This window comes from Eschrichtius robustus, chromosome 13, assembly GCF_028021215.1.
Source record: "Eschrichtius robustus isolate mEscRob2 chromosome 13, mEscRob2.pri, whole genome shotgun sequence".
In the NCBI taxonomy this organism is placed as follows: domain Eukaryota; kingdom Metazoa; phylum Chordata; class Mammalia; order Artiodactyla; family Eschrichtiidae; genus Eschrichtius; species Eschrichtius robustus.
In genome coordinates, this window is record NC_090836.1 from 106,350,309 (window position 1) to 106,361,684 (window position 11,376).

Genomic DNA, 11,376 nt, shown 5'->3' on the forward strand with positions numbered 1-11,376 from the left:
CGTCTCCCTGAATGACCCCTGCCGTCCGCTCAAGGAGAGTGACCTTGCCCCAGCCAGCCCGCCTTTTCGCCTGAATCACTTCCCGCCCCGCCCCCTCCTGCCTGCAGAAGGCTTGCGTTCCGCGCATCCCCTCAGAGCTCTTCTGTCTGCTAATGGGATGCTTTGCTGCCTGATTCGAATCCATTTTTGCCCTAATAAACTTAACTTTTTCTTTTTTTATTTTATTTTTGGCTGTGTTGGGTCTTTTCTGTAGAGATTCCCCATCTTCTCAACCATTATGTCCATCTTTAAATCTTAAATGTATTTATAACAACTGTTTTGAACTTCTTGTATGCTAATTGAGTATCTAGTTCATTTCTGGGTCTGTTTCTTTTAACTTTTCCCCTGAGGATGCTTCTTATTTTCCGGCTGTTTTGCTTGTCTAATAATTTTTTAATTTATTTAATTTTTTAATTTTTGGCTGCGTTGGGTCTTCTTTGCTGTGCGTGGGCTTTCTCTAGTTGCAGCGAGCGGGGGCTACTCTTCGTTGGCGGTGCGTGGGCTTCTCATTGCAGTGGCTTCTCTTGTTGCAGAGCATGGGCTCTAGGCGCACAGGCTTCAGTAGTTGTGGCTCACAGGCTCTAGAGCACAGGCTCAGTAGTTGTGGCGCACGGGCTTAGCTGCTCCACAGCGTGTGGGATCTTCCCGGACCAGGGCTCAAACCCGTGTCCCCTGCATTGGCAAGCGGATTCTTAACCACCGCACCACTAGGGAAGCCCCAATACTTAGAATTTTTAACATGCTTCAGTTTATTTTTTAACTGTTGTTCTGAGTAAATTTCACAGGAGTGAATCTTTACCATCAAAGTTACTTCCCTATTGATGCAGCTCTGACACTTCACAGGCTATATTTTCTCTTTTTTCTACTTGTCCACTTTATACATTAAAACAGGAGTATTCCCAGAAAGGAAGGCGTCCCTGCTGTCCTGACAGGTGTTGAGAGTTTTCTCGTAAAACTCCCGCTGGTGCCTCCAGCCCGGTCTCGTGTGAGTGTTTGTTAAGGGTCCCAGGGTGCTGACCCGCGTCACTCTCTCCCACAGGACCACCAGCAGACGGTGTCACTTTGCACTTGAACAAGCTGTCTACTTGGGCGTAAAAGGTATTAACTTTTGTGGGATGACGGTGTTACATCTTCCCGGAGTATTTTTAGAAGCGTCACGTAAAATTTTGTGTAAACCACAGTCTCTTCATTCATACATTAGAAGTAAAACTATGTGATACCCAGTGTTTTCCTTTCTATTGGGGACGTTCAGTGTTTTCTTAGAATTTCAGCTATGTAGAAGTGGCATGCTTAAGTTATTAAAAATAAAATGATTGCACTCTGCTTTCCCTCCTAAACGTAACTCATCTTTGTACTTACTTACAAATAGACAAGTAAATGGCTTTGTTGCAAAGAATATGCAGTGCTGGCACTATGCTGTAGGTGAGAAGCAGTGCACAGGGCCAGAGAGGAGAGGAATACACAGACATGAATTTCTTCAGGACTAGCTGCCTCTATTCATCTTTCTTAAGCTTTTCAGTAATGTCTACCTTCTCGCTTTTTCTTGTTTTAAAAGTGTTGTTTCCAGAAGAAATCATTTTACAGTCTCCCCAAGTGACATGGAATTGGAAACACGCACAAGACATCAAAAACCACGGACAGCCCACCTCCAAGGTATTGCTTTATTTATTTTATTTTTTATTTTTTTGGCTGCGCTGGGTCTTCATTGCTGCACATGGGCTTCCTCTAGTTGCAGCGAGTGGGGGCTACTCTTCCTTGCAGCGCGTGGGCTCCTCATTGCAGTGGCTTCTCTGGTTGCGGAGCACGGGCTCTAGGCGCACGGGCTTCAGTAGTTGTGGCACGCAGGCTCAGTAGTTGTGGCGCACGGACTTAGCTGCTCCGCAGCATGTGAGATCTTCCCGGACCAGGGATTGAACCCATGTCCCCTGCATTGGCAGGCGGATTCTTAACCACTGCACCACTAGGGAAGTCCCAAAGCTTTCTTTTTCAGCCATTTTTCTGCATGATTTTTCTAGAATAGGAAAGCCTTGAAGGACCAAACTAAGCACACCCCAGAGGAGCAGCGGGCGGGTGCCCAGGACACACCAGGGCCGTGGGCCTTCGCCACAGAGACCGACGGGCTGGGTGAGTCTGGGGACCAAGCCAGCTCCTGCAGGACTTGGTGGGGGGGGATGTCGGGCAGCCGAGGGGACATGTGTTCTGACCTTCCTGATGGTGGGCTGCTCTTGTCCACCTGTTAACAACCACTCTTAACACCTCGGTGACACTGCACAGGTGACGCGGGGAGCGGGCGGGGTGGCTGGCCTGCGCTTTGGCTCTCAGCCGACTGTCCTGAATGCGAGTGACGCTGGGACGGGTCGTGAGGGGACCAGCCGTGACCTCCGCCGACCCTGTCTCTCCCCTTTGACGCAGTCAGCGGAGCCCCGAAAGCGAGAGAGAAGGAGTTTTTCAACCCCCTGCTCAACGAAAAGCAGAAGTTGGCGGTGAGGAGGATCCTGAGTGGAGACTGCCGCCCGATCCCCTATGTGCTCTTCGGGCCTCCTGGGACTGGGAAGACGGTGACCATCATAGAGGCTGTTTTACAGGTAATGGCGGGTGGGGATGGGGTCGCGGTAAACAGCTGTGTGCGCCTGTCATCGGGAAGCGTCGGTTTAAACCGTAGATGAGAACGCTGGAAAGAGTTTGAAAAATCCCAGTTGTTTCATATTTAGCAAAGTTTGTTATGTGGCTATAGGACTTTAAGAGCTCATTTCCTAGGTTTAGACAGGAATCACTCCACTTCAGAATAGAAACTGCACAAGTGTCTGGCGCCTCCATCGAGATTTAAATTGAGTTGTGGACATTGTGTGTTCAGTGTCCTGCGTTGCTGGGGACTCGGGTCGCCCGTGGGTACCCAGACCCGGGCAGTTTAGGGTCCGGGAGATGGGGACTCCGCCACCTGCACACAGTGGCAGGGCCAGGCTCAGACGCGTGAGGGGTGACGTGGGCCCACGCAGCGAGTCCACGTCAGGAGCCCTCGCGGGTGGGCTTGGCACTGGCCGCTGACCCGTCCCCTTTTGCCTCCCGTGTGTCCTGGGGAAGGTCTTCCACGCTCTGCCGGACAGTCGGATCCTGGTGTGCGCGCCCTCCAACAGCGCGACCGACCTCGTGTGCCTGCGGCTGCACGAGAGCCAGGCACTGCGGCTGGGCGCCATGGTCCGCGTGAACGCCACCTGCAGGTTCAAGGAGGTGAGCGTCCTCCCCGGACCTTGTCCCGACACCACACCGGAACACGCGGGCTCTTTCCTTCCTGAACGTTTAGTGACGTTCTGGGCGTTCCCAGCTTTGTTAACTGCTGCTGCGACTCTCTTATTTTTCCCCAAAGGTACAGTTGCTTTTTGGTTCTGTTGGTTTGCTGTAAAAGCTCCCAGTCTGGTTAACAGGCGAGATTGAATCTAGAAAACGTATGTGGTTGTCTTGGGGAAGGATCTGCAGGATTCTCTGTTATATTCATGGTTCCAGAGTCTGTAAAACGTGGACTAAATTGATAGGAAAACAAGAGACGTTTTGATATAAAAAACAATCTTAATACTGAGTCACAACTAAGAAGTGGCAGCAGGATGAGGTTATCATTTAGAATTCCATTCAGCTTTGTGATTATGTCCAGTTTAAAGAAATGCTCAGTAACCTGGCAGGTGGCCTGCCCCCCACAGAGCATCACAGAGACCATCAGGCCGTATTGCAGAGACGGGGAAGACATCTGGAAGGCCTCTCGCTTCAGGGTGGTCGTCACCACGTGCAGCAGCGCAGGGCTCTTCTACCAGATAGGGTTGAGGTGGGCTCTTGGGGCGTCCCGGGCGGAGGCGGGGAGGAGGAGGTGGTGTGTTCGCGGGGAGTCGGGAGGTGCCCGCGGGCACGGGCAGGAGCAGGGGGGCAGGCGCCCCGGGCAGCGAGGCGAGGCCTTGCTGGGCAGGACACGTGGACAAGAGTGACCCCGGGAACGTGCCTGCTCTAGAGTCGGACACTTCACGCACGTGTTTGTGGACGAAGCGGGCCAGGCGAGTGAGCCCGAGTGCCTCATCCCCCTGGGGCTGGTCTCAGACGTCAGCGGCCAGGTGAGGCCCACGCGCTGCGGTCGCCCCAACCTTGGCCCCTGCCCGCCACACACCAGGGGACTCACTCTGAGGCCATCCTGTTCGTGCCACAGGTCGTCCTGGCCGGAGACCCCATGCAGCTGGGGCCGGTCATCAAGTCCAGACTTGCCATGGCCTATGGGCTGCACGTCTCTATGCTGGAGAGACTGATGTCCCGACCAGCGTATCTGCGAGACGAAGATGCTTTTGGAGCCTGTGGTGCCTACAACCCCTTGTTGGTGAGCTTGGACCCCACGTGCTCCTTGTTGGGATTCGAGCAGAGGGGCCCACGTGGGAGCTCACCACCCTGTGTCCCCCGAGCCACACCCAGGGGCAGGGCCCAAGCAGCCCACCCTCCTTCTGCCACCACCCCCAAAGTGCACCTGAGGCACTTGCACCAACTCCACGGTCCCAGGAACTCAGGAGCTGCTTCCAGGGTTTGCTGAGGGGCTCCCTGGGGGGCCGGCCCTTGCAGGCAGCGCCAGCCCCTCAGTAAGAGAGCTTCAGTCTGTGTCACTGTGGGAAACGGGAGGGAGCTCTGGAAGTTTACCTGGAAGAGAAGGCAGCGTGTCTGCGGTCTCCCGACGTACTGGTGAAAGTGCCAGTTCCTGGGTTCTCAGCCGACCTCTGATGACACAGAGGGATGGGCCTCAGGGTCTGCATTTCAGGAGCCCCCGGCACCCTGGAGCTCGGGAGCTTTGTGTCCATGGGGTCCCCTGTTGAGGTGAGCCAATAACATTATCCTCTGGGCTCCCCCAGTACAGAGACAAGGAGAGGTTCCCCCTCTGGACTTTAAACAGCAAGCCAGGTGCGGTGATGGTGGGCAGATGGTCAGGGCAACTGCCTGGGGCCTATTCCGCGTTCCAGGTTGTCAGCCCCGGGCCCTTTGCCCCTGGAGAACAGGGAGGGCACGTGGGCACAGGGCGGATGGGGCGGCGGGCAGGTGTCCAGGCCAGCACCGCGGGGCCCGGCCCAGCCCGGCCCAGGGAGGAGCCGCGCTGCCGAGTCGGGTTTGGGGTTTCGATCAGTGTCTCAGAGGCTGGACCCATCTTGGTGACTGAGTTGAAGTTTGTCAGCAGGAGAGTCCCGGGCCTCTGGCCTTCTCACCCCAGGAGAAAGGAAAGACTAGGATGAACTTCCCAGCCAGTTGGCGGCAGGAAGCAAAGTTGTCCTTGCTCCCCGTCCTGGTGCTTTGTCCCACGGCGCCTCGGGGGGCTGGCTGTGGGTAGCCATCCTGCCTCGGGGCCCAGGGCCCGGCTCCCCAGGCTGCTCTGACGGCCGGGGTCGCGACACAGGGAATCAGGGTGCAGCTTGCAGACAGCCTGCAGCCCCGCACGGGGACACTTTCTCTCCTGTTCTTCTCTGTCAGAGCCCAGTCGTCCGAGGTGGGGGTGCCAAGAGCGCTTCCAAGTCCCGCGGAGGTGACGGGGGCGGGCATCACAGGCAGGGCCACCCGGGTGTGATTCGAGGTGACCAGGCACCTTTCCCCTGGAGGCACGTCGGGTGCACGTGCTGGCTTTGGCCCTGGACCTGCCCCTGCTTCCTACCTGCAGGTGACGAAGCTCGTGAAGAACTACAGGTCCCACTCAGCTCTGCTGGCCCTACCGTCCAGACTGTTCTACCACCGAGAGCTGGAAGTCTGCGCAGACCCCAGGGTGGTGACCTCCTTGCTGGGCTGGGAGAAGTTACTCAGGAAGGACTTCCCTCTCATCTTCCACGGAGTGAGGGTGGGTGTGGGCCAGGCTCGGCAGGAGGGCGACCCCTCAGTGCTACCCGCGGTTACACGTGTCCTGGTTACCATGTTGAATCTGGTCCTTAACCCGGCGGCCTTAACCCAGCATCTCCTGAGAGCTTGTGGTGGGCTTGCTCCCTGCTGGTCCCGGGGGAGAGAAGCCAGTGAGGAGGGGGCTCTGCCCCCGCAGAACCAGCCCCTTGGCACTCGGGTGACTGCACAGCAGGCCCCGGAGGGGGCTGGCCCGAGGTGGGCATCGAAGGGGGGCATCCTGAGGGAGTTGACAGGGTTGGTCGGGGGCTGGGAGGTGAGCAGACCTGAGGAAGCTCCGGCCGCCGCCCCACCCCTTCCCCCTGTGATTCGGTGGTGTCGAGTGGGAGGACCGATCCTGGGGACAGAGCCTGCCCTCCCCCAGACCTCACTGGGTCGGGGGGTCCCCAGAGGGAGGTGTTAGATGCCCGGTAGCGCTCACTAAAACCAGGGAGTTTGTACTGGGAGTTTGGTGGTTAGAACCAGAAGTCAGGTTTGGCGTGACCCCCTCCCCCGCCAAACTCTCCTGCAGAGTTGGGGCTGGAGCGGTGTCTGCCCGTCCTCTCAGCAGCCTGCCTTCCCGGGGACAGCGCTTGGCCCCTCGACGTTTAGCTTGACCCGCTCTGTCAGCGGTGGGCTCGTGGGTCCAGGTGCGGCTTGGGGTGTCCATCCTCTGGATGGAGGCAAGTTGGAGGAAGAGGGGGCTCTGTGGGGAGACCAGTGTGGTCGCTAGGCACGAGGCCCCTCCAGGAATGCCGCTCCCCCAGCCTCTGCTCGAAGGCGTCCCAGGTTTCAGGGGCAGCAGAGCAGTCAGCCAAGGAGGGGAGGTCCGCCCGAGAGCACCCACGCTCCCGGTGGAGGGACAGCCTTGAGGAGAGGTCAGCTCTGCCCACAGCAACCCATGTGTTTCCTGCAAACTACGTAAGGGTCACAGTAGGCTCATTCGCGACAAAAACTGGGTGTAGAAGGGAGTGGCAAACGTGCAAAAACGTTGTGTAGAAGGAAATGGAGACTCCAGATCCACTGGATAACCTACCATGGAGCTGTGGAGATGGAGGTGCTCGGTGTGAAAAGAACAGAGTCCAGAAAGGTTACCTTATTTAGTGGGTATTTCTCGGGGGCCTGACTCTGTACTGGCTCCATTCTGGGCCCCCAGAAGAAAATGAGGGTGAGGCCTCTGGGGCTGGCTCGCAGGGAACGGCGGGGTCCACTCCCACCGTTGGAGCAAAAGGGCATTGCCGTCCGTTGTGACAAGGCTGCAGCACTGCCAGGGCCCTCGCTCCCCCGCAGGGCACTGCGTCCCTGGAATGAGACCTCCAGGTGTCACCTATATGCTCCCCTCGGCAGCCCCTCCCCCAGAGCTCCAGAAAGACCCCCATCTGCCTCACTGCTCTGTCCCCAGCCCAGGGCATCTCGCAGAGGGGCCCAGTCAAGGGGGCAGCTGAGCCCCAGGAGCGCCCAGGGGGGGCCGGGCCCAAGGCAACTGGGGTCTTGTCCTAAAGGAAGTGCGGCCGGGAGCCGGGAGCCTGCGCCCAGACGGCAGGGCTGCAGCCAAGCCTCGGGTTCTGACCGTCTGGCCCCTTACAGGAGAGGCACCGGCCTTTGGTCTACTTGGAAGACCAGCTTTGGACTTTATCTTCACCTGTTTTCTGCTTCATGAATTTCAGCTTTCTCTTGACCCCTTCCCCTCGCTAACTTGCTCGTCTTTGCTTCGTTTGTCGTAATTCCCGTGAGATGGACGCTTGGTCCCTGTGCTCCGTGTCCTCCTCACAGGGGCTCGGGTGGCCGCGCCCTCCCAGCTCTGCCCTTCCACGTGTGTCTTCGTGTCTGTCGAGGTGCTTGTGACTTTATTTTCCTTTTTGACCCAGGAGTTCTAAAGAAGTATATTTCCACATGGTTAAGATTGTTTGGGTGACCTGTATTTTACTTCTAATTTTATTAGGTTCCGACCAAGAACAAGGGCCTGTAAATTCTGCTCTTAAAAATCTGTGGCCAAATAGGTATCAGCCGGCCAGCCGCCTCCCCCACCCAGTCCACGAGGTCTGCTCTCGCCAGGACGCAGGGGCATTTTGGCAGGGGGTGGGGTCCCAGTTCGCAGACACGCCCAGCCAACCCTCCTCCCCCGGCATCTGTGCATCCAGGACGAGTCCTTACTGCTGAGCGTCCGTCTGTCCTGCTGGAACACAAGTCTGCACGAGAGCAGGGCTCCTCTGTCTCTGCTGAGTCACCACCCTGACGTCTCCCCTAATTCATAGGCCCTTCACAAACTCCTGTCGAGAAAAGGACGTTTTGTGACGGACGTGCCATTCTCTCGTCTTCCTGCTAACGCAGGGCGACGAAGCTCGAGAGGGGCGAAGCCCGTCGTGGTTCAGCCCTGCCGAGGCCGTCCAGGTCATGCGCTACTGCTGCCTGCTGGCCAGAAGCATCTCCAGCCCGGTGTCCGCTGGCGACATCGGCGTGATCACGCCTTACCGGAAGCAGGTGTGTCTGCTCCAGCCAGCTCCTCTGCGCCTTCCTGCCTTCCTCTGGGGTCTGAGGAAGGAAGGTGGACACGGCGCTCTCTGCATCTGTGGGGTGGGGTGGGGGGCGGAGGCTGGGGACACGTGACCACCTCACCTCGGGGCGCGTGCGGTCTCTGGGTGTGAGAAGGCCCACCCCCGGGGTGCTGAGGGAGCCGCCTCTGGTCCCCGCCCTCCAGCCTCTTGTGCTGGCAGGAGCTGAGCTTTTGTCCAAGTACTGTATGTTCCTTTTCACAATTTCAAGTTGCTTCTCCTTCACTAGCACCCTCTGGAGATCTTCACACACCCCCGGTCTTGCTCAGCTCGTCAGCTGCCCCCCCTTCAGGACCGTCCCCCCCGTCCTCTTCCTCCTGGCTTTCCTGTTGTGGCCACACAGCCTGGTTCCTGTCATAACCACTCAGGCCCCGGGGGGTGGGATCCCCTGGATGGGCGCGCTCTCCCCGCCAACCCCAGGGGGCGCTCTGGCCCCGCCCCCACTCTCAGCACAGGGAGTCCTCACCTCTTGATGCAAAGCCCTGCCCCTGGGGGGGGCTGCCCCGGCCCCGTACACCCCACCTGAGATCGGGGTCTGTGCTGTGAGCAGCTTCGAGTTGATGAACCGAGATCAGGGGTTGAAAGGCCACGGGTGCTCAGTGGTTAACGTTCAGCTTACGCTGTACGATGTAAAGAATGGTCAGATGTGTGAAATTTTATCTTTGATCTCATCTCGTTCAAAGGTGGAGAAAATCAGAATTCTTTTGCGAAATGTCGATCTGATGGATGTAAAGGTTGGATCCGTGGAGGAGTTTCAAGGGCAAGAGTATCTGGCTATCATCATCTCAACTGTAGGTACCCCCGTCCCAGGGGCCCGCGCCAGGCTGGCTGCCGTGCGGGGCCTCCCGGGGGCAGGAGGGGCCTTGGACCGCCACCTCGAGCAGTTAACTGTAGGGTGTTCTTTTTGAAAAAACAAAACGAAGAAGTACAGAAACCCAGGAAGAAGTAGTTAAATGTTGGAGAAGGAGGGCTGGGATGTGGAAGGGGCGGGATTGGCAAGGAGCCTGTGGGCCGGGAAGGGTGGCTCGGCTCTCGGAAGTCTGCTCTTCTCTTTAAAATTCCCTTTATGGACAGTGCGTGTTAACTGCAGGCAGGTTGGGGAGTTCAGGTAGGAGGAAAAGCAGCGTTGCCTCAAACCCCGCACCCGGAGGTCACCCCTTGGTGTTTGGAGTATCCCCTTGGGTGTAGACAGAACGCGGTGAGGCCTGCTCCTTGCCCACTGTCTTTCTCTTCTTTGACCACAGATGGAGTCATACTGATGTTTAACGTTTTTAAATGCTTTTATATGTTGAGTTTCTTTCCACACCGAAAAATTTTAAACACTATTTTTATCCATCTCTGTGTTTCTGAGGTGCGGTCGAATGAAGACATATTTGAAGATGATAGATATTTTTTGGGATTCTTGTCCAACTCAAAAAGATTTAATGTTGCAATCACCAGACCCAAAGCCTTGCTGATTGTGGTGGGAAATCCTCATGTTCTTGTCAGGGTGAGCTGCGGCCCAGGGCTCAGGGAGAGGGGCCCAGTGGGGCAGCGGGATGGCTGTCAGGTACAAGCTCCGCCCCTTTGTGTGTCATCAGGATCCGTGTTTCGGGGCTTTGCTGGAGTACAGCATCGCGAATGGGGTTTACACGGGATGCAACCTGCCGCCCGAGCTGCAGCCCCTGCAGAAGTGAGCGCTGCCGTCTCCTGCCCCTGCGGGCCCTGCCCCTGGGCTGCGGCCACCCTCCACCCGGTCCTGGGATGACATTTGGGGTCAGCGCCTCCTTCCTTTCACAGCTTAATGAGCAAACCTCAGTGCCCCTCGTAAGACCACCCTGGGAAGAGGGGGCTGCCAGCCCCCCGCGGTGGTCCCTGAGCGCGAGCCTGAGCTGTCACGGGGAGTCCCACTCACTGGACCCCGCATTTCCAAGTCCGCTGCCACGGCCAGGTGTGCGGCCGCCCCTCTCTGCCCAGCAGAGCCCCTGCTGAGAAGCGGTGGCCAGAGGCCGCGTTCCACGCCCCGAGGGACGCCATCTGGGCTGCGGCCTGCCTACTTTCCAGCCATGGCCACGGGCCTGGGGCCCCTGGTCTGACGTCTGCTCTCGCTGCTGTCAGCTCCGCACGCAGCCTGTGCCCACCCCTGGCCAGTCCCTGCAGCTGTCACCGAAATAAACGCTTGAGTGGGACACTTGCGTGGCCTCCGCGTCCAGTGTTGGGGGTGGCGGTCAGGCTTTCACATGGCCTCCAGGCCCTTGAGCCACGTTCACTTCACACGCCAGCTGTGTGAAGCCTGGGGGCTCTGGGGGTCTTTGCCCAGGGCTGGGCCGGCAGGGCAGGGGTGGGGGTCAGCATCCTCCCCCGCCTGCATCCTGCTGCAGCTGGGCGGGGCCTGTATCCGAGTCTTTGGAGGTCACAGGCAGGGCCACAGAGACCTTCCCGTGGGTGCTGCAGAGGTGGAAGGCGTGGCGGGAGGGACAGGGCAGACAGTGTCCGCACCAGGGGTCCCAAGGCCACCCCAGGACCCTAGCACCCCCCCATGACTGGCTGCCCCCACCCCTGCTCCTCAGGGCCTTGTCCCTTTGCCGACAGCTGTGAGCACTGGGAATGCCGTCTCCTGGCTCACAGGTGGGGAAGTCGAGGCCCCGGTGGCTCAGCCCGGAGCCCACTGGGGCCCCCAGGCCTGGGGTTGGGCTCTCCTAACTGCGGACACACCACAAATGGCTGCTGTGGGTCAGTTGGTGGGGGAAGGGCTGGGTTCAGAAACAGAGCCAGTAGCTTGTCAGGACACGAGAAGGTTCTGGCCTTGGCCGCGTGCGTGGGCTGCCAGGACAGTTGCCAGGTCACTCTGAGCAGCCTCGAGCCCCACCTGGCAGAGTCTGAGTGGAAGTCAGGGTCCCACTGAACCCCCTCGGTCTGCATCTCCTGCCCA

At 58.2% G+C, this 11,376-nt stretch overlaps 1 protein-coding gene across 1 annotated transcript in view; it reads left to right on the top strand.

Annotated features, from left to right (window-relative positions):
• Window positions 1–10,604, top strand: part of MOV10L1 (Mov10 like RNA helicase 1) — a 44,337-nt gene extending 33,733 nt beyond the window's left edge. Inside the window, exons 14-26 of the mRNA XM_068560507.1 lie at window positions 1,079–1,137; window positions 1,595–1,692; window positions 2,055–2,163; window positions 2,452–2,624; window positions 3,121–3,267; window positions 3,732–3,853; window positions 4,034–4,133; window positions 4,226–4,390; window positions 5,705–5,878; window positions 8,245–8,394; window positions 9,149–9,256; window positions 9,817–9,954; window positions 10,046–10,604. Coding sequence (XP_068416608.1) covers window positions 1,079–1,137; window positions 1,595–1,692; window positions 2,055–2,163; window positions 2,452–2,624; window positions 3,121–3,267; window positions 3,732–3,853; window positions 4,034–4,133; window positions 4,226–4,390; window positions 5,705–5,878; window positions 8,245–8,394; window positions 9,149–9,256; window positions 9,817–9,954; window positions 10,046–10,141 — 1,639 coding nt within the window. The 3' untranslated portion in view covers window positions 10,142–10,604. The remainder of the gene's footprint in view (window positions 1–1,078; window positions 1,138–1,594; window positions 1,693–2,054; window positions 2,164–2,451; window positions 2,625–3,120; window positions 3,268–3,731; window positions 3,854–4,033; window positions 4,134–4,225; window positions 4,391–5,704; window positions 5,879–8,244; window positions 8,395–9,148; window positions 9,257–9,816; window positions 9,955–10,045) is intronic.
• The last annotated feature ends 772 nt before the right edge of the window (window positions 10,605–11,376 follow it).